At 46.8% G+C, this 26,264-nt stretch overlaps 1 protein-coding gene across 1 annotated transcript in view; it reads right to left on the minus strand.

Annotated features, from left to right (window-relative positions):
* Nucleotides 1-24,549, minus strand: part of LOC141060409 (interleukin-31 receptor subunit alpha-like) — an 83,282-nt gene extending 58,733 nt beyond the window's left edge. The window contains exons 1-4 of the mRNA XM_073556647.1: nt 24,515-24,549; nt 17,023-17,097; nt 14,880-15,034; nt 14,462-14,630 (exon numbers count right to left, since the gene is read on the minus strand). Coding sequence (XP_073412748.1) covers nt 14,462-14,630; nt 14,880-15,034; nt 17,023-17,097; nt 24,515-24,524 — 409 coding nt within the window. The 5' untranslated portion in view covers nt 24,525-24,549. The remainder of the gene's footprint in view (nt 1-14,461; nt 14,631-14,879; nt 15,035-17,022; nt 17,098-24,514) is intronic.
* Between the last annotated feature and the right edge of the window lie 1,715 nt (nt 24,550-26,264).

A 26,264-nucleotide genomic window follows, 5' to 3' on the forward strand; every position in this document is an offset into this window, starting at 1 on the left:
GCACACAGCAGAAGTGGCGTTGGAGACAGGGGTTTCATGACAATGTTGTGGACTGATTTTTCAAGTACCGCTCAAACAACTGGTAATACTGCATCGATGGAAAGTGACAGGAGACAGCAGTTGTCAACTATGGTTACAAACTACTTTTCCTCCCATATCGATGTTCTCCCACACAGGTCATTCCCCTTTGACTATTGGGCCGCTAAACTGGACACCTGGCCTGAATTGGCACAATATGCCTTACAGCAGTGGTCCCCAACCTTTTTTGCACCAGGGACCGGTTTCAAGCAAGACCATTCTTCCATGGCCCGGCAGGGAGGGGATGGAGGTGTGGCAGGGGCGGGGCTTTGGTCATAAGGGGGCAGGGCTATGGACACGGTTGTAGTGTAGCAGTGCATACTTATAATTAAATAACATTTATAATGTGACTCAACTCACCATAGGTTTTGAATAAGTGCTCCATCACCCCCTTCTCCCCATCATTGCCTTCACCCCATCACTCCCTTCTCCCCATCATTGCCTTCACCCCATCACTCCCTTCTCCCCATCATTGCCTTCACCCCATCACTGCCATCTCTCCATCATTGCCTTCACCCCATCACTGCTGTCTCCCCATCATTGCCTTCGCCCCATCACTGCTGTCTCCCCATCATTGCCTTCACCCCATCACTCCCTTCTCCCCATCATTGCCTTCACCCCATCACTGCCATCTCTCCATCATTGCCTTCACCCCATCACTGCTGTCTCCCCATCATTGCCTTCACCCCATCACTCCCTTCTCCCCATCATTGCCTTCACCCCATCACTCCCTTCTCCCCATCATTGCCTTCACCCCATCACTGCTGTCTCCCCATCATTGCCTTCACCCCATCACTCCTCTCTCCCCATCATTGCCTTCACCCCATCACTCCCTTCTCCCCATCATTGCCTTCACCCCATCACTGCCATCTCTTCATCATTGCCTTCACCCCATCACTGCCATCTCTCCATCATTGCCTTCACCCCATCACTCCCTTCTCCCCATCATTGCCTTCACCCCATCACTGCTGTCTCCCCATCATTGCCTTCACCCCATCACTCCTCTCTCCCCATCATTGCCTTCACCCCATCACTCCCTTCTCCCCATCATTGCCTTCACCCCATCACTGCCATCTCTTCATCATTGCCTTCACCCCATCACTCCCTTCTCCCCATCATTGCCTTCACCCCATCACTGCCATCTCTTCATCATTGCCTTCACCCCATCACTCCCTTCTCCCCATCATTGCCTTCACCCCATCACTCCCTTCTCCCCATCATTGCCTTCACCCCATCACTGCCATCTCTCCATCATTGCCTTCACCCCATCACTGCCGTCTCTCCATCACTCCCCTCATGGTCTTCTCCTCATGTCCCCATCTCCTCCAGGGCCAGGCTACACAAACACAGACCAACACACATACACACACACACACACACATGTACACACACAGACAGACATACATACACACACACATTATACATACACACACACACCACCTCTCTCCTCTCACCTGCCCGCCGCCCGCGCTTCCTCGCTCTGACACAGCAGCGGCCGCGCTCCTCTCTGTGTCAGTCAGAGACAGGAAGCGCGGGCGGCGGGCAGGAAGCTGGACGCAGTGGACGGGTCCTTGCAGCTCCGCTCCTGCTATTCCCTCTTGCAGGCAGCGGAGCTGCTTGGATCGCTCCCTGGCCGCCGCTAAGAACTGCTGCGCGCCGCCCCAGCCCCCGCTATGCCACTGACCGCCCCTGGCTCCCCTTGTGTCCGCAGACCGGCAAGGGCACTGCAGCGGCCCGGTGCTGGGCCGTGGACCGGCGGTTGGGGACCACTGCCTTACAGGACCTCGCTTGCCCAGCTGCAAGTGTGCTATCGGAAAGAGTCTTCAGTGCAGCTGGATCAATCCTGACAGAAAAAAGGACCCGTCTGTCAACCCAAAATGTGGATGATCTAACCTTCATTAAAATGAACCATGCATGGGTTTCCAAGGATTTTGTCCCACCTTCCCCTGATGACACATAGGGTGACAGAAAAATGGCTTGCTTTGGTCCACCTCCTCCTGGGACTTGACCTATTTCGCCTTTTGCATCAGCTGAATGTCCAACATCAACATATGCCACTTTTTAAAACTCCCTAACTGTGCTGCCTCCCCCCCCCCATGGCTGGGGTCACCACCTAGCGCACGACACCGTGCGAGTGCCGTTGCCCTGGACAGGTGGGTAGGCCGACTCTTGGGCGCAGGCACTGGCACAGGGTCCCTCATAGTGCAATCAAGTGTCTCTGACGGTGGTGGTGCACACCCGCCGTCAGACACACCGCCGTACTATGAGGGGCCCAGTGCCAGTACCGACGCCCACGAGTGGGCCCCCCTTGCTTGGGCAGGGCCCCAGCATTTGCAATCTTTACCTCTCCCTGCTCCTCCGCTGTGTAGTCTGGGCCGTCAAATCCATACTGTGCCTGACACCGTCTGAGCCTGCCTCCTGATGTATAGACATATATTTTGAATGGGTACGCTATCCATACATGTTATCCGGGGATACGGTACCCTTTCTCACCTTTGTGCAATCACGTGCAATCCATACTGGGCCTAACACCGTCTGAGCCTGCCTCCTGATGTATAGACATATATTTTGAATGTGTACGCTATCAATACATGTTATCCGGGGATACGGTACCCTTTCTCACCTTTGTGCAATGACGTGCAATCCATACTGGGCCTAACACCGTCTGAGCCTGCCTCCTGATGTATAGACATATATTTTGAATGTGTACGCTATCCATACATGTTATCCGGGGATACGGTACCCTTTCTCACCTTTGTGCAATCACGTGCAATCCATACTGGGCCTAACACCATCTGAGCCTGCCTCCTGATGTATAGACATATATTTTGAATGTGTACGCTATCCATACATGTTATCCGGGGATACGGTACCCTTTCTCACCTTTGTGCAATCACGTGTAATCCATACTGGGCGTGAGAACGGCTGGCGAGCTGTTAAGCAAGCTACAGCACCTGTGGTTTGCACACGTAAGTTTTTCATTTTTTCAGGAATGACGGTTAGGCCTAATTCCGGAACTGCGGTTGACCTGCACTTACTGGGAAATCATCGTTCACGGGTAATAATTGTAATCAGTGATCCCCATCACTAACGTTGTTCAGCGGGTTATCTGCACCTGTAAGCGACAAACGCTGGCCTTTTCAGTGTAGCGCACATGCAGCCACGGACATGTAAGGGCATGACACACCAGTTATTGGCCAATCTCATGTGCCAGAGCCTCACGTGTCCCTCTAGTAAGCCGGACTCGGACCGCGGGGCATGACGGAGTCTCGTTCGTTAACGGAATTAAGCTTGCAATGTGTGCATCTTTTCTGTAGCTGGCATGGTTGAGGTTTCCCAGGTGGAGTCGAATTTAACCGTAGGCTCCACTCCTGGTGGTGCCCTTCTGGACATTCCTTTAAGGTTCAGCTTTGCAACCATACTGCCCACGTAAAACAAACACTTTGCCTTCATGAACGCTGTTTGGAGGGTCATGACTCGTGGGAATAACGCCGCCCAATCAGTTAACCTGCTAGAGAGATCCTTCGTTGCTCCCAAGCATGACATCACACTCCCTAGGAGGAAGGTAATGCCACTGTGGCGACCGTACTCCTGGGGGCGACACAAGTGCACTGATGCCCAGCCACTGCTCGATGAATCTGCTGGTACATTGACCCAGACCACTACATTCCCCTCGCACGCTACACGGCCTGAATCTGACCCTGATGAAACTCGGGTTACCCTTCCCATATACAGTTCCATCTTACACGGTGACAAAGAGGAAGCTGCAGCTGAAAGTGCAGGTTCGGCCCACCCGCCATCAGACACACCACCGTACTATCAGGGGCCCTGTGCCAGTGCCGTCGCCAACGAGTGGGCCCTCCCTGCTTGCTCAGGATCACAGCACTTGCAAGGTTGAAATACTGTGCAGTGAGATGGAAGATGGGGACGACGAGGAGTCCAGACTAGTACAGGGATTCCCTAGCGAGGAGACTTATTTGATTGTTTTCAATGTTGGGACAGCAATTTACCATACACTGGAACATTCCAAAGGTGGACATCAGACACTGGAGCAGCATTTACAGGGCCCATTATACACTGGAGCATTAGAAATGGGGCCCATTATGTTTGGAGCATTATTTGGGCTCATAAGACAGTGGAGCTTCATCCATGGGGACCAACATATACTGTAGCATTATGTGGAGCTCATCATATACTGTTTCAAACATTATATGGGACCAATGATTCTGTATGGAGAAATAGATGGGCCTCGTCATGAGATGTAAAAAGTGAAGTATTTTTCATTGTACTATACCGCTATTTCTCTGCCGTATCGGAGCATGATGAGTTGTGGTATGTGTTAAAGGGGCGCTCTTTCGCCCAGGGCACATGAAAACCTGGAGCCAGCCCTACCCCCCACAACTTTAGCCAAATAACCCCCATTTTTCAGTGCGTAACTTGTATTATGAAGTTAATTAAGGTTGACAAGCTTAAGTAAGAAGAATTGATGCTTTTGGCATTCAAATGAGCACTGTAGGTGTGTTTCCTGTCCTCCTCTCACTGCCGACTTTTATTCCCCATTGACTTACATTGGGTTTCTTGTTTCGGGACGACCCCGACTTTTCCCTATAATCGTCCGATCTTGCTCGACCCGACTTTTGGAAAAGTCGGGTTTCACGAAACGAAACTCGACCCTAAAAAACCAAAAGTCGCTCAACTCTAGTTATGAGTATACTCCCTTCACCCCATCCCAAATAGACACCCTGCAATCAATTACCTGATCCAGAGACTTCCCCCATGGCTTTCTACAGGCAAATGGCAGCAAATCGAGAGATCGAGAGATTTATTCCACTCCCTGAAGAGATCTATTACACATACTTCGAGTAAAAGTTAGGGAGGGGTATTTTCCAATTATTGAGGGTGGCATAATGTATAATGTGAATCTGGATGGGGAAACCGATGAGAGTGGTGTTGATTTCTGCAATGCTTTAAAGGTTTGGGCACAAGATAAATTAGCGGACCAAGCTATCTCTCTCACAGATATCACACAGGCCAAAGGGGAGACTGCCGAGAAGTTCTATGGGCATCTTATGGTAGTATTTAGAGATCTGGGATTCTCACTGTATAATGAAGCCCATACACATCTTTTTGTGGCAGCTTTGATGTCCGGCCTCAGACCCGAATTGCAAGAGGCAATAATTTCAGTTAGACCTGATGTTGAGAATTCCACTCCGGAAAATGCATTGAAAGTGATAAAAAGTTTTCAGAAGAATTTAACCCGTTCTGCAGCAGCAAGGAAACAGAAAAATAAATCAACAGCGGCAGCTGTGACAGCCCCTGCTCTAACAGCAGCCCCCACCATCGCTCTCCGTGTGGCTGCGAGCACACAGTTTGTCCCTTATCAGTGTGCCCTTCAGCCCATACAGCAAACTCTGGCCCCCCCTCAGACTTCAGCTCCTAATCCTATGACTGGGAACCCTGCTAATTCTCATCAGCAATTCTGGCGCTATGCCAGATTCGGACACTTTCAGAGAGATTGTCATACAGGCCGCTGTTTTAATCGGAGTAGATGGCACACCCAATTAATATACTTTTATAAATCCCATAAAACCCTTCCCCGAGGTTACTACTCAGTTTGTAATCTCTCCCACATGTCCAGTAAATTTACTAGGGGCAGATTTATTATCACAGTTCCGCTCCAGAATACAATTCCAAGATGATGGTCAGATGGTTCTTATGTTATATAATCCCTATGTAGATGAAGACAGTGAGGAAATCTGTATTTTGCATGCCTTTCCCACAGATGCCACAAGGGACCCAAAACAGTCCAGTTTGCAAAAAAAAAAAAATATGAGCAGGTGTCTTTTGCCATTGTTGCCATCGTTAGCCTCCTTAAGTATCTGGCAGCACTGAACTGTCGGGTTTCGGCCTCGAGACTTCAGTTCTGCCTTGGTCAAGTGATATTCTTGGGTCACTGTCTACTTCAGGGTGCCAGACACCTCGCAGAAGAAAGAAAAATAGCTGTCAGCTCCCTTCCTTTCCCGAAAGATGAAACTGAACTCCAGCTTTTTCTTGGACTATGCACTTATTTTTGTCAGTGGATACCGGATGCATCCCGCATAATGCAACCCCTTTACAATGCCTTGACAGACGGTATAATGAACTATACGGAAAGATGGCAGTGAAGAGGATTACCTCCAATATCATTGTTCCCAATTTCTGATAGAAGAAACAGCTACTCCATCAAATGTCAGTGAGAATCCACCCCCAAATCCTGATCTGGTGTTATACACGGATGGTTCAAGTTATGCTGACGAGTTTGGTAGACTCCACATGGGATACGCTGTTACCACAGAGGACACTGTAGTGCACGTAGCTGCACTCCCGCCCTCACAGTCAGCACGAGAAGCAGAACTCCAGGCTATGTCTACTGCATGTACTTTGGCCAAGAACAGACGGGCTAATATATACACGGACTCACGGTATGCATTTGGTATTGCTCACGATTTTGGGGCTCTATGGGCTAATCGAGGGTTTATTACTACTGCCGGAACCCCAGTGAAAAATGCTGAAGCTGTTAAAGCCCTCATGGACTCGATCAAATTACCTACTCAGGTGGCTATTATCAAAGTTAAGGCCCACGGTCCTAGGAACAGTCCACAGACTGTTGGAAACACATTTGCGGATATGCAAGCAAAAGCCGCCGCTCTTTTACCCGTTGAACCAACCACACCAACTATGGTGACCACACGCTCTGAGCGTAAACAGTTACAAGAAGCATTGACCCTACAAGAACCTGATGATCTACAACAGACTGAAGTTTTCTGTCGGACCCCGCGAGACTGCTTAATGACGATGCAGAGAATGTCACCAAAGGAAGAGGTGAAGCAATGGAAGACTGATGGGGCACGTATGGATAATGGTCTCTGGAAAAAAAAAAAAAAGGACCAACTCGTGTGTCTCCCTAAGCGGATGTACCCTGCTATTGCCATATGGGCACATGGGCCTACACATCGAGGAAAGAATCAGGCCCTCGCACTGGTGCAAAAATTCTACTGGGCCCCGGTTCTCCAGTTGGCCGGAAGCATTCCCTGTTACCAACATGACTGCGAAGACCACAGCGAAGAAACTGGTGATGGAAGTCATATGCAGATATGGGGTTCCAGAAGTTATTGAAAGTGATCAAGGTCCGGCCTTTTCTTCTCATGTGTACCAAGAAGTTTTGACAATGCTTGGATCCACTGTAGCCCTCCATACTCCGTACCACCCACGATCCAGTGGGAAAGTTGAGAGGCTGAACGGCAAACTGAGGGGACAATTGACCAAAATGATGCAGGAGACTACGGCTCCATGGCCAGAGCTCCTACCCATTGTACTATACCACAATCGTACTACCCCTATTGCAAAATATGGCCTGTTCCCATATGATATATTGTTTGGTACTAGGCCCCCAGTTGCAAATTTCCAGCCTCAGCAGTTATCAGAAGAAACTGACCATGCTGTTCAATGTGTTATTCAGCTTAGTAAAAATCTTGCTAACACCTATGTTCTAGTTTCCTCTTCTTTTCCAGATTCAGCAGAAACCGACACCTGTTATAACCTGAAGCCTGGTGATTTGGTAGTCATGAAGAGGCATGTCAGAAAGCACGGACTAGAACCCTTGTATGACGGTCCCTATCAAGTCCTCCTCATCACCTAACAAGCCAATAGCAAATGAAGGGGGCATAATGTTTTGGTTTTTCGCATTTTCCATATTATTATTGGTAGAAGTTAAAAGTTAAAGTTAGAAGATATTCAAAGACTCAGAGATCAATACGATAAAGACAATGATTGTAATAAGGACAGTTGGTGGTCAGACACCTTCTCCTTTCTCAATCCAGCCAATTGGTTTAAGGGAATTGGGGGCTGGATAGCTGGGATCTTGCAAAGCTTGTTACACATTGCTGCCTGTATCCTTGTTGTATATGTGATACTAAAACTTGTTCTTTGGTGTATTCCTGTATGTATTAGGAAATTCTACACTAAGCCAGCTAATGATGATACCAAAGGTGTCGTTGCCCCTGCTCTTCTCTGCACCGATCTCAAAAAAGGCTACTTGATGAAGATGTCAAAGTCAAGCACATGGCTACCTACAAAAGATCACCACCGTTAACAAAATTGTTATTCGTGAACTGCAGTATACAGGGGGGACGGGTGCCCCGCGATAGCCATGACTGGTAACACGGCATCAGTCATGTGAAGACCAGTACCCCTCAAGTTGATAGCTTGGGATAGCACCTCTGATGCTGCATATGTGTTAACAAAATTTATCTAGGGGGGAATGTGAAGGGTTAATACTAAAATCAGAGCTGAAGTTTCACTTCTCCATTTTTCCTGAAGGTTTCGTTTCTCCATTTTTGTTGCTGTAAGATAAATTTTGTAATTAGATAAGTTCAAACTGTCATGAAACCAGACTGTTCCCATCAGGTGCAAGATAAGGGAGGCGGGGTGTAAAACGCTGAAGAATATGCCATTATACTACTTTCTATTTGGATAAGGACATATATGTAGTTTCCGGTTTTCCTGCAATATTATTGACTTACAAAGTGAAATGATGTTATTGGTAGTTGAGAACTTTGCATAATTAAGCAAAATGTTATAAAAGAAGTGACTAAAATAAAGGGGCTTAGTTATCTGCCTCGATCCTCCCGTACGGAGACCCCGTCTCCGTGTGGTCATTTGAGTTGCTAGCAACACTCTGTGGATTAATTTGGACATCGCTGGCTCAACCGTGAAGGGTTAATTTAGCCCTCCCTAAATAGCTACCCCGTCACTTATATAGCAGCGCAATTTTGATGATTTACACATAAAGGACTATTTTCTATTAAAGCTGCTATGATTAATATGTAATCTAATATATAAAACTCAAAGTGTGTGTGTGTGTATGTATGTGTGTGTGTGTATGTGTGTGTGTCCGGGATAGGCATCCGCACCGTCGCAGCTACAGCCACAAAATTTGGCACAGTCACACGTCTGGACCCCGACAGTGTCCTAGGCTATGTTGTGAGGCGAAATTTTAACCCCGCGCGTTCCAGTTCACCAAACAATTTTGCCCCTGTCTACATAATGGGGGAAAAGTGTGTGCACGTCAAGCCCCACCCCTCATTATGTCATAATGCCCCATCTACATAATGGGGAAAGAGTGTGTGCGTATCAAGCCCCACCCCTCATTATGATGTCACAATGGTTGCCATGGCGATGCTGATGTCATCAAGCCTCGCCGCTCATTAGATGTAATAATGGTTGACTATGGGATGGAGGATGTGTGATGGGTATATGGGCACTGGACTGTGGGATGGAGGATATGTATGACGGGTATATGGGCACGGGCCTATGGGATGGTGGATATGTATGATGGGTATATGGGCACGGGACTATGGGATGGAGGATGTGTGATGGGTATATGGGCACTGGACTATGGGATGGAGGATATGTATGACGGGTATATGGGCACGGGACTATGGGATGGAGAATATGTATGATGGGTATATGGGCACGGGACTATGGGATGGAGGATGTGTGATGGGTATATGGGCACTCGACTATGGGATGGCGGATATGTATGATGGGTATATGGGCATGGGACTATGGGATGGAAAATATGTATTATGGGTATATGGGCATGGGACTATGAGATGAAGGATGTGTGATGGGTATATGGGCACTCGACTATGGGATGGCGAATATGTATGATGGGTATATGGGCATGGGACTATGGGGTGGAGAATATGTATGATGGGTATATGGGCATGGAACTATGGGATGTAGGATAATTATAATTTGTTATAACTAACCACAGTTAGTTACTAAGACCGGGCAGCGCCGGGCTTTTCAGCTAGTGTTATATAATATAATCCCTACCTGCCCAGTTTTGGTGTCGCTCTTGTAAGTACATTTGGGACAGGCCCGGATTGGCAATATAACTAACCGGGCATTTTCCCGCTGGGCCGCTGTCACGTGGGCCGCGGGCGGCAGCGCCCGATCATCTGTCCGCTTGCCAGCTGCTGCGGCCACTGTTGCTCCTGCCGCCGGCCCTCTGCGGGCACGGCGGTGATAGTTTCAAGTTCCACGCCCCCCCACGCACCCCATCCTCGCCGTAGCATGAGACCCCCTCCCCCCAGCCACTCACAGCGTCGCACTCGCTTGCCTGCTCGCTCTGTTCGCAGGACCTGTGATGAGGTCACAGGAGGGGAGGAGTCAGGGGGTCACATGATCAGGAGCCTTTGTCCAGACCCCTGATCATGTCACCCCCTGACTCCGCCCCTCCTGTGACCTCATCACAGGTCCTGTGCGCTCAGCCTTGCCTCTACCGTCTGCAAGACTCTGCTTTGCTGTTGTCATGGTGCTGGTTGAGGTATGTATGTGTGGGGTCAGGATTTACAGTGTGGATGTAGCAGAGTTGTGTGTGTACGAGGTGTACGGAGCGGAGCCGTGAGTGTACGAGGTGTACGGAGCGGAGCAGTGTGTACGAGGTGTACGGAGCGGAGCAGTGTGTACGAGGTGTACGGAGCGGAGCAGTGTGTACGAGGTGTACGGAGCGGAGCAGTGTGTACGAGGTGTACGGAGCGGAGCAGTGTGTACGAGGTGTACGGAGAGGAGCCGCGCGTGTACGAGGTGTACGAGGTGTACGGAGAGGAGCCGCGCGTGTACGAGGTGTACGGAGAGGAGCCGTGTGTACGAGGTGTACGGAGAGGAGCCGTGTGTACGAGATGTACGGAGCGGAGCCGTGTGTGTGTACGTGGTGTACGGAGAGGAGCCGCGCGTGTACGAGGTGTACGGAGAGGAGCCGCGCGTGTACGAGGTGTACGGAGAGGAGCCGTGTGTACGAGGTGTACGGAGAGGAGCCGTGTGTACGAGATGTACGGAGCGGAGCCGTGTGTGTGTACGAGGTGTACGGAGAGGAGCCGTGTGTACGAGGTGTACGGAGCGGAGCCGCGCGTGTACGAGGTGTACGGAGCGGAGCCGCGCGTGTACGAGGTGTACGGAGAGGAGCCACGCGTGTACGAGGTGGACGGAGTGGAGCCGTGTGTATGGAGTGGAGCCATATGTGTACGGGATGTATGGAGCGGAGCCAAGTGTGTACAAAGCATACAAAGCGGGCTTTTCCCACGGACACAGGAGTACACAGCGGAGCCCCGAGGAGCATTTTAAAACACACACATGACGTTCCACTGGAAGTGACGTGCTGGAAGCTGACCGGAAATGAGAATTTCTTGAGGAGATTGTGACGGAACCAGGAATGCTTCAGATCCATCACCGTGTCCTCCTCCGACAGCGCAGACAGCAGGATCGCCTTGGAATCGGGGATGCCGGCCATGTGAGCGGATCATGATAGGTCCTGCACCGGGAGGCTCAGGTGGGCACTACAATGGGAGCCGGGCTGCTATAGTATCTTTGTAGAATCTTTCTTTATTTCTTTCTCTCTTTTACTTTCTTTGTTCTTTCATTCTCTGTTCTGTCTTTCCCTCATTTTCTTTCTCTCTCTGTTCTTTCTTTCTCTCTCTGTTCTTTCTTTCTCTCTCTAATCTTTCTTTTTTCTCTCTCTGTTCTTTCTTCCCCTCTTTCTTTCTTTTTCTTTCCTCTCTTTCTCTCTGTTCTTTCTTTTCTTTACTTCTTTCTTTCTCTCTCTGTTCTTTCTCTGTCTCTCTCTGTCCTTTCTTTCCCCTCTTTCTTTCTCTCTCTGTTCTTTCTCTGTCTCTCACTGTTCTTTCTTTGTCTCTCACTGTTCTTTCTTTCCCCTTTCTTTCTCGCTCTCTCTGTTTTCTTTTTTCTCTCTCTCTCTGTTTTCTCTCTTCCTTAGTGCCAGTCAGTGTGCCCATAATGCCAGCCACTGTGCCCTCAGTACCAGTCAGTGTGATCAGCAGTGCTAAATGGGTGCGATTAGGTGTGGACATGGGTGTGACTAGTTGTGAAATGGGTGTGGCTGGGCGTGGCCAAAATTTGCAGCGGCGCGCTATGCGCGCCGCAGTCTTTGTCCATCTTTCCCTTCTTCAAAAGTTGGGAGGTATGATAGGGGCGGCTATGACCAGGGGGTCTGGTTGCCCAATAGAGAGCAGTTCTGCCAGGAATTCTGTAATCATGCATACAAAAGGGGACAGAGATTTGGGAGGAGTACTGTACCTAAAAGCAATAAATAGGACTGAGCTGAAATACTGGGCACAGCTGTGACTACATGTTATATAGTTGTGTCAATCTCCTCTCACTTCTTGTAAACTACAAGTGTACAAAGATATTATATAGTCACCATGTGACTAGTGGGCCTGTGTAACTTCAAATGCCAGGGCTGAATTTTAGTCCCAGTCCGGCTCTGATTTGGGATCATGACTTTGCACTGTTGGCACCTTTCTTGTAAATCTAGTATTATATATATGTGATTTTATGTCTTTTTATAAAATTTGAATAAAATTGATATTTTTGCATGTTGATTATACGCTTTTTTCTTCTGCTGATTTTTTCATATAGTACTTATGTAGCAAACTTGGTTCTGGTACTGAATCTACCAAGTAAATTTGGATTTCTTACTGTATCTATGTAGAAAGGATGGTTCCAGTATAGTATCTATGTAGCACGATTGATTTTGGTAAAATATCTATGTTGCTTCATTCTGGTGCTTTATTTGTGCACTACTTTATGCTTCAAGTACCATATCTATGTACTAGGCTTGGTTCATGTACTGTAACTATGCTGTTTCTGGTACTGTATTTATGTAGTAAACTTGGCTGTAGTATTTTATCTATGTAGTAAACTTGGCTCTGATACTATATTTCATAAATTCAGTTCTCTGGTTATGCAGACTCAAAGTCTGGTAATTTTCATGTCTATCCTGTCACCGTTTCGAAGGCGCATGCTGCAAACACCTATGCTTGCAACAGAACAGAATTAGTGCATACAGTAGATATGATACTAATTCGAAAGCTGTAGATATCTGGAAGCACACTGCCTACATTCACACAAGAAGAAAAATTCACACTTTTACCATCTCACACATAAACATCGTTACCATAACTCACTTCATATATTGCTACCATCCAACATCTTAGGCTTCAAAAACCATAACCCTTAACTCTGCCCTGTCCTTCAAACCGCACACCCAAGCTCTTTCCACCTCCTGTCGCCTCCAGCTCAAAAATATTTCCAGAATCCGCCCCTACCTCAACCCTCAATCTACTAAAATGCTTGTGCATGCCCAAATCATCTCCCGGCTCGACTACCGCAACATCCTTTTCTGTGGCCTCTCTGCTAACACTCTCGCACCTCTCCAGTCCATCCTTATCTCTGCCGCCCGACTAATTCATCTCTCTCCTCACTACTCCTCCACTTCTCCTCTCTGCAAATCTCTTCACTGGCTCCCATTCCCTCAGCGTATCCAATTCAAACTAATACTGACCTACAAGGCCATCTATAACCTGTCTCCTCCATACATCTCTGAACTAATCTCCTGATATCATCCCTCACGTAATCTCCGATCCTCCCAAGACCTCCTTCTCTCCTCCACACTTATTCGCTCCTCACCTAATCGTCTCTAATACTTCTCCCGAATAGCCCCCATCATCTGGAATTCTTTTCCCCAACACGTACGGCTATCAACCACACTCGGATCTCTTCAGGAAAGCCTACAGCCTGCAATAACTCCACTGCCTCCTCACCACTACTGGAGCTACCGCCTCACCATCACTGGAGCTGCTGCAACCCCCCAACCTACTGTCTGCTTCCCCACCATCCTGTAGCATGTAAGCCCGAAAGGGCAGGGTCATCTCCCCTCTATATCAGTCTGTCATTGTTAGGCCCTGTGCACACGGTACGGATTCTGCTCTGGATCTGCAGCGGATTTGCAGCAGAACTGCAGGTGATGTACAGTACCATTATAGCCTATGTAAAAAAAAAACCGCTGTGCACATGCTGCGCTTTTTTCCGCGCGGAAAAAAAAAAGCAGCATGTGACTTCTTTTATGCGGTTTTGCTGCAGTTTTCCACCTGCTCCATTCTACAAATCCGCAGTTGGAAAACCGCACAAAAACCACAGTAAAACCGCAAAAAAAGGAAGAAAGCCGCAGGAAAAATGCAGGTCATTTGACCTGCGGATTTAGTAAAATCCGCGCAGAAAAATCCGCGGGAGGATCCACACTGTGTGCACATAGCCTTAGTTTGTTTACTGTAAGTGATATCTGTAATTTGTATGTAACCCCTTCCCATGTACAGCACCATGGAACCAATGGTGCTATAGAAATAAATAATAATAGTAATAATAATAATAATAAAATTTGGCATGCTGGTCACTGGTATTGCTCCATATTATATCACAGTCCCAAACTACTGTGCCAAGACCAGAGACCAAACTGCTGTCATGTGCCCCTGCAACAACTTACCTTTCTCCGGAGTCTTTGACGAGAGGGCAGTGCTCCACTCACTCCATAACAGCTGACCACTGTTCCCAATGCACCGTACAGCGGCCACATACTCCGTGTAGGGAAGGAGTCCGCTGAGGTTGTAGCTCATTTCCTTCTCTTTCCCCATGGACAGGTCAGGGGTGTAGTCCTGAGACAAGAAACACAGACATTATATTGACTATTAAAGTATTCAAACAAGAGAAATATATCATATATACAAGGGTGGAATGTATGTACACAGTGACTGCACCAGCAGAATAGTGAGTGCAGCTCTGGGGTATAATACAGGATGTAAGTCAGGATCAGTACAGGATTCAGTACATGGGTTTCAGGGGTGAGTGTACATCATCTATTCTTCTTTTTGTACAGAATATCTGTTAGTTTTTGTCATACTGACCCAATGATCATCCTGGAGCTGTTTGTACCGTAGGCTGCAGTTCACGTCTAACTCGTCAGGTGCCAGGGTTGGTCTTTTCCATGATATTATTAAGAACAATGAGTCCTTTGCTGGATTTGACTTCAATGACAGGATCTCAGGTGGATCCATGTTCTCTACAAAAATGTGCAAGAAAAACTAAATTGACAGAATGGAAGGAATAGACCTAAGCAACAGTACGTGTCATAAAGACTTGGGTATACTAATAGATCACAGACTGCACATGAGTCAACAGTGTGATGCAGCAGCAAAAAAGGCAAACACAGTTCTGGCATTGCATTAAGAGAAACCTAGAGTCTATATCACATGAAGTCATTATACCGCTCTACTCCTCTTTAGTCAGACTTCATCTGGAATACCGTGACCAGTTTTGGGCACCACATTTTTAAAAAGACATCAACAAACTGTAAATAAATAGCAGTAACATAGAGTGCTTAGTTTACACTATCTTGATCAAAAATCCATAAAAGTCATCCCACTTCAACAAGGTGTACCCAGTCAGGATGGTCCCTAATTCTAGTAGCTCAACTCACTCTGTGCCAACGGGCCTCAAAATAGACAGAGGCAAGATCTGGACCTGACTTTTTTGCTCCTGACCATGGGAATCTATATAGACAAGGTTCTCATACACATTGTATGTACATTAACAGGTGTGTTTGGCCAGTTTTTTTTTTTTTGTTTTGATGTAGTTATGAAGAGGTAAGCTATAGACTGGACCAAGGTGAGTCATTGGACGTGGTATATTTTCCAAAGCGTTTGATACTGTGCCACACAAGAGGTTGGTACACAAAATGGGAATGCCGGGTCTGGGGGAAAATGTGTGTAAATGGGTAAGTAACTGGCCTAGTGATAGAAAGCAGAGGGTGGTTATAAATGGTATATTCTCTAACTGGGTCGCTGTGACCAGTGGGGACCGCAGGGGTCGGTGTTGGGACCTATTCTCTTCAACATATTTATTAACGATCTGGTAGAAGGTTTACACAGTAAAATATTGATATTTGCAGATGATACAAAACTATGTAAAGCAGTCAATACAAGAGAAGATAATATTCTGCTACTGATGGATCTGGATAAGTTGGGAACTTGGGCTGAAAGGTGGCAGATGCAGTTTAACAATGATAAATGTAAGGTTACACGCTTGGGAAGAAGGAACCAATATCACCATTACACATTGAACGGTAAACCACTGGGTAAATCTGACATGGAGAAGGACTTGGGGATTCTAGTTAATGATAAACTTACCTGGAGCAGCCAGTGCCAGGCAGCGGCTGCCAAGGCAAACAGGATCATGGGGTGCATTAAAAGAGGTCTGGATACACATGATGAGAGCATTATACTGCCTCTGTACAAATCCCTGGTTAGACCGCACATGGAGTACTGTGTATTGTTTTGGGCACCGGTGCTCATGAAGGATATAATGGAACTAGAGCGAGTACAAAGGAGGGCAACAAAATTAATAAAGGGGATGGGGGAACTCCAATACTCAGAGATTAGCAAAATGAGAATTATTTAGTCTAGAAAAAAGACGACTGAGGGGCGATCTAATAACCATGTATAAGTATATAAGGGGACAATACGAATATCTCTCCGAGGATCTGTTTATACCAAGGAAGGTGACGGTCACAAGGGGGCATTTTCTGCGTCTGGAGGAGAGGTTTTTCCACCAACATAGAAGAGGAATCTTTACTGTTAGGGCAGTGAGAATCTGGAATTCCCTGCCTGAGGAGGTGGTGATGGCGAACTCAGTTGAGGGGTTCAAGTGAGGCCTGGAAGTCTTCCTGGAGCGTAACAATTTTGTATCTTACAGTGATTAGGTTCTTTAGAAGGACGTAGATCTGGGGATTTATTATGACGGAATATAGGCTGAACTGGATGGACACATGGCTTTTTTCGGCCTTGTTAACTATGTTAGTATATTACTATGTTTCTTGTACTTGGTACATTTGGGAGTCTTTCCCACACCGGTCCAAGTTGAGTACTCTTCTATTAACTCAGATTTTCTTCCTTTGGTGTCTTCCTCAATTTCACCTTTCCTCCATCCTTTGATCATACAATGGGGGATACAGACATTGCTATTGCTTATCATAGGTTATCATATGGGTACCTGTTATTTGTGCTGTCGCTAATAGTAAGAGCCGGGACCAGCAACAGATCATCATCCTCATCATCCAGCAGGACACTACCGGAGAAACAAGAAAGACATTATTACTACACCATAAAGGGGGTTATAGACTGGTGGGTGATCACATGGTTTTAGCGGAAATGCACCTGAACAGGACAGAATATTAAAGATTCTATTAAATCCTATTAAAGGGACAGCAATCCAAGATCTTGGAAACCATGAGAAATTAACAAATAATTTGTATTGCGCCTTAAATCGAACATTTATTTGCTGAGATCAGATGTTTGTATCCAGAGTTCTTCAAAACTTTGCTCGTCATCACAGGTTCTGTCTGGATTGGGGGTTCTGACGGGGGACACATTGCTTCAGCTGCATGGGGGTCTGGTGAGACAGTGGGACGGCTCTGCAGCTGTGGGCCGGCATTAAGAGCATAGCAGCATAAATACACAGCACCATGGGATGTCCTAGAGCAGTCCCAGAGGGTAGGCAATATCCATAACTGACCACACAGACCACCTGGCAGACAGTGACCTGAAGCACCTCTGATGCTGATAGAGGCCATTGTAGCAATCTTGAAGGAACTGAAGAAAGAATGAACAGAGGTGGCAGCCTTGTGAAATGGAAGCTTGATCACTTGATAGGCTCCGACCATCCTTGTGGAAAGAGTGGGTGCCCAAAACGGCTGAGTTAATGCGTCTGGCAATGGTCATCTTGGAGGACAGCAAACCATTGCCGGCCCATCAAGGATCACAAAGAAAGAACCAAAATGCCGGAAGTAGAATGGTGGGAAAAATTAAGGGTGGACAATGTCCTAATTTTGGTGGAATGCCAATACCACCTTTAAGACAGAGAATGGCATGAAGCTTAGGACCACCATGTCCTGATGGAGAACAAAGAAAAGAGACTTGTAGGAGATCGTAGGAAGCTCAGAAATCCTGGGAATGGAAGTGATTGCCACCAGAAATGCTACATTCTAGGAAAGGAAATCATAAGAGGCTCCAAGAAAAGGCTTAAATCCTGAAGCGAATATAGGATCATATTGGGGGCAAAAATGCTCCACTAGATGCATCGAAAGTAAGGACCAATATACCAACTCCCAGAGGAAGGGTGCACTTGAAGGAGAATGGAAGGGCCAGAAACCTGTTCCTCAATAGAAGCCAAAATTGGACTAGTCTATTTAGGCTGGAGAAAAAAAAGAAAACTCTTGGAATAATAGAAAAAACCATGGAGAGTGTTGGTGATAAACCTTGGCAAATGAAGGCTGGAGAATGGTTTAGATGATAGTGTCAATAAAACATTTGGATTTCATGATGCAAGGTGGATAAGGTCGGAGTATTCACTTCAGAATGCAGAAAAGAAGGGGCAGAGTCCAGAAGAGAAAGAACAGAGAGACCGCTAAGCAAAGCGGGACCAACGCATTCTCTGCAAAGACCTGTGGGTCTCGGAACCTGTGGAAATAGGTTTGGAGATTAGATGGAAAGCAAATAGGTCACATCAGAGCTAGCAAAAGATCTCAGAATAGCCTCTATGTCAGTGTTCCCCAACTGCATTCCTCAAGAGCCACCATCAGGTCATGTTTTCAGGATTTCCTTAGTATGGCAAAGTTGATAATTCCATCACCTTGACAATACTAAGGAAATCCTGTAAACATGACCTGTTGGTGACTTTTAAAGACTGGAGGTGGGGAACACTGCTCTAGATCCAGGCTTTCTGGACTCAGAATATCCTCTGAGAGTTGTCTACCTCAGTGATGTTGACTCTGGAAAGCCCTAGAATATGAATCTCAACACAATGTAGCTACCGGGGGGTGGAGGGGGTGGTGGCCCCGGGCCCCGCGCTCTGAGTGGGCCCACCGGAGCTACACTACACCACTATTTTGCAGCAGAGTAGGGAGAATCAATCTCCCTACTCTGCTGCCCGGCCGCTATGGGCCCCTGAGAGGGCGGTGGGGGGCCCCGATGCCAGTAGTGGGCCCCCCACCTCTCAGCCAGCAATGTCGTCCTGGGCTATTCTGTGCACACAGGACCTGTGATGAGGTCACAAGAGGGGCGGAGTCAGCGGTCACATGATCAGGGGTCTTCAGTGGCTGCAGGACTGGTTGTCATGGTGCTGGCTGGATGAGGTGAAGTTTCTGTGTGGGGTCAGGAGGGGTTTACAGAGTGGATGTAGCAGAGCTGTGTGTGTATGAGGTGTACAGAGTGGAGCCGTGTGTGTAAAGGGTGTACAGAGCAGAGATATGCATGTATGAGGTGTACGGAGGAGCGGAGCTGTGTGTATGGGATGAGCGGAGCCGTTTGTGTACAAGGTGTGCGGAGCGGAGCCGTGTGTGTACGGGGTGTACGGAGCAGAGCCGCGTGTGTACAGCATGTATGGAGCAGAGCTGCATATGTACAAGGTGTACGGAGCGGAGTCGTGTGTGAATAGGGGGTGCGGACGGAGCCGTGTGTATATAGGGGGTATCAGGTGCAGTAATAGGGACACATACGGCAGCAGCGACTCAGCATTGGGGTATCAGGTGCAATAATAGGGACACATACGGCAGCAGCGGCTCAGCATTGGGGTATCAGGTGCAGTAATAGGGACACATACAGCAGCAGCGGCTCAGTATTGGGTTATCAGGTGCCGTAATAAGGACACATGGCAGCAGTGGCTCAGCATTGGAGTATCAGGTGCAGTAATAGGGACACATACGGCAGCAGCGGATCAGTATTGGGGTATCAGGTGCAGTAATAGGGACACATACGGCAGCAGAGGCTCAGCATTGGGGTATCAGGTGCATTAATAGGGACACACACGGCAGCAGCGGCTCAGTATTGGGGCATCAGGTGCAGTAATAGGGACACATACGGCAGCAGTGGCTCAGCATTGGGGTATCAGGTGCCGTAATAGGGACACATACGGCAGCAGCGGCTCAGCATTGGGGTATCAGGTGCCGTAATAGGGACACATACGGCAGCAGTGGCTCAGCATTGGGGTATCAGGTGCAGTAATAGGGACACATACGGCAGCAGCGGCTCAGTATTGGGGTATCAGCTGCAGTAATAGGGACACATACGGCAGCAGAGGCTCAGCATTGGGTTATCAGGTGCCGTAATAAGGACACATGGCAGCAGTGGCTCAGCATTGGGGTATCAGGTGCAGTAATAGGGACACATACGGCAGCAGCGGATCAGTATTGGGGTATCAGGTGCAGTAATAGGGACACATACGGCAGCAGTGGCTCAGCATTGGGGTATCAGGTGCTGTAATAGGGACACATACGGCAGCAGCGGCTCAGCATTGGGGTATCAGCAGGATGAGGGGTTTGTGCAGGTTGGGGATACATGGTGATTGGGCTGGAATATGAGAAGTGAAACGTGTCGTTGTTGTATTCTCTGTAGCTGAGTCCTGGCTGGAGGAGTTGTCATGTCGGTTTGGGCCAGATGGAAAAGACGTGAAATGTGAACGATTCAATCAGAAAGATCGTCAGCGGTAAGACACAAACTCTGTGCAGTAATCACTTATATGTTTTGTAGGACTGGTATTTACCACTGACCATATTGTGGTAATATCCATGTTGGTCTTTATATAGGGATTATATTCAGTAAGAGCGCAGTCATCTCCTACATCCACTATTAGGGTGTGTCACTGAGTTGTAATCAAGGTTACCTAGTTAGGGGCCCACTCAGAAGTTTCGCCCCCCCGAACCAAAACCCTAGCTACGCCTCTGGCTCCGGGTCATCCCTGATGGTTCCTCCAGGTCACCACCATTGAGTTATTAGTACCAGTACTGGAGACAGAAGGGCCAAGTGGAGAAATGTCTATTGCAGGAGATTGATCTGGAGTTGACCCTGAGTGGTGTGATGAGCATACTTCTTACCATACAGGCTCGTTCATGCAACTGATTTTCTTGGATGAGTGCTACACATGGATTTCATGGATAGCACTCATATCTATAATATTCTATGGGGCTGTCACAATCCATCTTTGGATTGATGTCAGATCTAGATCCTCATATATAACGTTTTTTCCTTTCAGGCCATCGAGGGGTTAATATCAGTTTAGTTGGTCTGCTGGTGGGTTTTTGCCCCCGGTGGCCGCTGGTGTTATTGCATGGCTGGTCTATCTGTTGAGGCAGGTGGAAACCACTCCCACCTTCCTATATAAGCTCACCAGGTGCACCAGCTAGCTGTTGGTGATATTGTTCCTCTTTGGAGACCAACCAAGCTGGAGTTCAGGAGCTGACAGAGTTCTGTGGTGCTTCAGTTCTATGTTGTTTTCAAGTGGCTAACTCTGCTGTCCTGGAGCATTGCAGCAGAGCAAGCTAAGTGTTGTTTTGTATTACCCCATTCTGTTTAATCCTTTCCTTTTGGGTTTTTGTGCAGTACCATTTGTTCCCTGTCTGACCTCCTGGGGAGGGGGTTGGGGGTTTAGCTCAGGGCTAAACAGGAGACAGTGACAGGTCGGAGACTTGGGCCTCACTACCATTAAGTGTACCCCCAAGTTAAGGAGAGTCAGGGCCCTCCTTTAGCCTGAGGGGCAGTTTAGGGGCCCTGGTTCCTCGTCCCCTGTCTTCTCACAACTGCCCCGTGACAGGGGCTTTACAAATGTTCAATTTTGTTAAGAGTGTAGGATCAAAAATTGGCAATGCCAGTCTATGGGTCTGTGAAAAAAAAATTGGACTGCACTCTGATGATATGAGTTTGGTGCAATTTTCACAGCCTGACAAAGTGGAGAAACTTTTTTTTTTCCTCTCTTTCCCCTTACAAGGAAAACTGATGCCACTGTGATGAGAATAATAGGACTGTTTGGCCGGGATCACACTACAGTGTGTGATGCGGGAAACCCGCACGAGTTTCTCGCATCAACACCCGGCGCTGCCGCCGGCACTCAGGACCGGAGCTGCGGCTGCATAGAAATACATGCAGCCGCAGCTCCGGTCCTGAGTGTCGGTGGCAGTGCCGGGTGTTGATGCGCGAGTTTCTCACATCACACATGGTAGTGTGATCCCGGTTTTTTTTCTGAGATCTGGAGCAAATGTTCGTGTGACCCTATCCCAAGCCTGAGACTGGTGTCACTTCTGACATTTACCAAAAAATCGGCACCTCCTGCAAATATCTGCAAAAACCTTTTAGGGCGAAACAGAACTGGCCAATTTGCAAGCATAAGGGACACAGATTCGGGCGAAACCCCACGAAGTTTTGATACATGCAGCCACTAGAAGGAGAAGTTCAGGAGAGTGTCCTATGTGGGCCATGCTAACACAAGGTAGTGTGCACCCCTGGAAAAAAATTCTTTTTCGTGGGGCTCGATATTAATATCCAGCAGGTAACTGAGAAACTGTTGAGCAAGATTCCATTGTGCATCTCCATGGGAAATCAATGCAGTTATTGATCTTCTCTTCCAGACATAATTATTGATCCGTATCGCGTTAACATTTGTACAATTATCACATTCTGATTACACAGAGGTAAGCGGCACTGACATAGGAGCCGCTTATCTGGACTGGCACAGATGCTTGTTTTTCCTTGGAAGTTTTTGTGCAGCTTTCACCCTCTCAAAGAAGTGGATTTTCAGAAGCTGTAATGTATAACACTGGTCAACAGCATTTTTGGTGCCAAAGATATTTCATCGAATTTAGGGTATTTTTGGGGTGCTGATTCTGAATATGTCATCAGTTTTGCCAGATTGGCTCAAGTTTTTGAGATTTTTGGTATCTTATTTATAGCACTTGTTGGTAAATGCGACGCATCATCTCATTAATTTCTTTGGATTAGTACTTGAACTGAGCAGTTCTCAATATAGTTTTGTGTTAATTAGTGTTCTAAAAGTTTGTTCATAGCTTGATTTTTGCACTAACTTTATGTTGTTGTCTGTTTTCCAGTGAAAAGCATGAACTCATCATGAAGAAGTTGTCTTAACGATCCAGACTCATTCTGTTACATTTGTGGTGAATATACACTGCCAAAACATAGAAGAAACATAACAGACTTCGTAAAAAAAGTGTATTTTGCCTATTTTGGGGTTATGCTTGGGGACCAAGACAAGTTTTGGGCACCACACATAGTGTGCAAAGCATGTATCGAATTATTACGAAAATGGAGCAAAGGACAAAGAAAAAGCTTCAAATTTGGTGTTCCAATGGTGTGGAGAGAGCCAAAAAATCATCATGATGACTGTTATTTATGGTAAACACAGGTACAGGCACATCTTCACAATGAGGGACAGGCCTTCTTGCAGATTCCATGTTACTCCCATTTTCGTTTCTTATGCTTATTGAATCCTTGCACTTGCACTGCACAGAAATAACAGTCATCATGATGATTTTTTGGCTCTCTCCACACCATTGGAACACCAAATTTGAAGCTTTTTCTTTGTCCTTTGCTCCATTTTCGTAATAATTCGATACATGCTTTGCAGACTATGTGTGGTGCCCAAAACTTGTCTTGGTCCCCAAGCATAACCCCAAAATAGGCAAAATACACTTTTTTTACGAAGTGTGTTATGTTTCTTCTATGTTTTGGCAGTGTATATTCACCACAAATGTAACAGAATGAGTCTGGATCGTTAAGACAACTTCTTCATGATGAGTTCATGCTTTTCACTGGAAAACAGACAACAACATAAAGTTAGTGCAAAAATCAAGCTATGAACAAACTTTTAGAACACTAATTAACACAAAACTATATTGAGAACTGCTCAGTTCAAGTACTAATCCAAAGAAATTAATGAGATGATGCGTCGCATTTACCAACAAGTGCTATAAATAAGATACCAAAAATCTCAAAAACTTGAGCCAATCTGGCAAAACTGATGACATATTCAGAATCAGCACCCCAAAAATACCCCAAATTCATTAAAATATTTTGGACACCAGAAAAAAAAATTTTTTTCGTTGACCTGTGTAATTGACATGGCCTCTGCCCAAGATGCTGCAGCCCTTCTTTGTGAAACCAAGGATGTCACATATTGATCAATTAATAAGAAGTTGTGAAGCAGCTGAGGGGTGGAAGATAAGAAATACTGAACATTTTACTGTCAATCGTGATTACTAAAAGTCATCTCGGAGTTATGTGGCTCGTGGCCTCCTGCGGTTCTGTTGTTACAGATCTCCTTAGTGACTTATTATGGACTAGCACTAATTGGAACAAGTGGTGGTTCACATGTAAAACGGTCAGACTGTAGATAAAATTCTTCCCAAACTCACTTGTTGCAAATTGTAACATGCCAATTCTGTTGATAATAATGACAAGATGTATAAAAATTATACATTGTAACACACAATATATTTATTTTTTTCAGGATGGGAGCAGATCGACACCATGTTCCCCTGTGCACACCCGTCACTGCCTTCTATCGGAGGTTTATACATTTCTCCAGAAGGAAATTAAGAGCAACGTGTGATCAAAGCCCAAAGCGAACCAGTGACTACGTGTTACAAATACCAACCTAGGACTAAAGAATAACCTTGCTCTATGGAAGTGGCAGCTCTTACCCGTCTCCATCCCGCCTGCACAGGTCCGTATCCAGTGGCCGGCCACGCTGGGGGAATATGAATTACAGTTATCATAGAGGAAGTTGCACATTTACAATCTTTCAAAACTTCCAGGAAGCAGCAGAGGATGCAGCAAGCGGCCGAATCCTGAAGTCACAGCGCAGCGAAAGCACGAGAATAAACCGCACAAGGTCCGAGAGCAAATAACACACGCATGTTGCAGATGTGTCAGCTAACCTTGGCGCTGTGGCAAACTCCTGCATCTAAAGCTAAAGTAATGGACCAGCTCACCTGTTGGTATAATTGCAATGTGTAGGTACACATTCACAGAGAGGCTCAAGAGTGGAGCCAGGTTTGCACACTGTGGGGGCCGCCTGCAACAATCCTAAAAGATTGTCAGCCATCCAATGTCTGAAGTATTTCTCAACATTTCAAGTAGTTTTACAGCAGAAAACTAGCGAGTAATCCTAGACTTTTACATCCAGAACATAAATTTCCTCTCGGATCCACACTAACCTCTGAAAGGGGGAAAGTCCTTTACTCCTTTGACGGATTGATCCTCACTTACAGGCAGCGCTCTCTATCTAGGCCAGGGCTAGATGGTGACAATAGATCGTTCTGGGCATCGCAAGTGAATGGGATCATTTGACCCCCCTAGGATACAGAAACAAGTGTAAGACAGTGAGGGAAATCAAAAGCAAAGGTCGCTATGTGTCCCCCAGGATGAGGATGGAGTCCTATTAGACCCGCTGGAGTGCCTTGTGTTCACAGCAGGACGCCTGTGAGTCACAAGGCAGAAATAAAAGTGAGCATGGACCTGGTCAGTTTATTTGGCCAAGGCATTATTCAGTAAAATCCGGCATGGGGTTTTATTTTTGGAGCAATCTGCAGGATGGTAGTGGAGCCGGTTGCTCCTTTCCAGGGCCGGGTCTTAAGGTCCCGTCACACATAGCGATGCTACAACGATCCCGACAATGATACGACTTGGCAGGGATCATTGCTGCATCGCTATGTGGTCGCTGTTGACATGTCAAACAGTCCCATCAACCCAACGGCACAGCGATCTGTCGTGCCGTAGCAACCTTTGTAATGATGTCGGCGGTAATTGGGACACTGTCACTTTGCAGGTTCTCTGACAATTCACAGCTCGATGAGGGATGTACTGTGTGACGCTGTATTTACACAGGCAGGGATTGCGTTCCATTTTTCACACCCTCTCAGCTCTAATTGGTGGTCGCTACCATGTCCTGATTGGCGGCCTTGCCTTTAAAATAAGGTGACATAGTAGCGCTTCAGTTCTTTGTTCCTGACCACATGTGTCTTTGGCTTGCAGAACCTAGTAGCGATCATCGGCTGTCCTAGTAGCGTTCACCGGGTGTGATTCCAGATTGATTGACCAGACGCCTAAACTCTGTGTTCATGGTATGTATCTTTGGGGTCTAGTTTGGGGTCTAATTTGTTTCCATTTGCTTTATTTGTAGGGGACCTAATTAACAGCTTGTATTGCCCTGGAGAGAGGGCTTAGCTTCTATCTGTGTAGATAGGCTTTTGTATGGTCAGCCATTTTAGTTGGTCAAAGCACGTTACTGGCACGCCCAATAATAGGATGGTATGCAATTTTGCATCACACGTTGCATGTTGTTATAATATTTGCTTTTTTTGAACCTTTTATAATATTTCTCCTTTATTTTTTCCAGTTTGCTCCATCATGAACAAGGCACAGTGTTCGGTTGTGGTGGCTGCCTTGTTG

The sequence above is a fragment of the Dendrobates tinctorius genome, unplaced genomic scaffold, assembly GCF_039654945.1.
Source record: "Dendrobates tinctorius isolate UK_male_01 unplaced genomic scaffold, ASM3965494v1 ptg000237l, whole genome shotgun sequence".
Taxonomy (NCBI): Eukaryota; Metazoa; Chordata; class Amphibia; order Anura; family Dendrobatidae; genus Dendrobates; species Dendrobates tinctorius.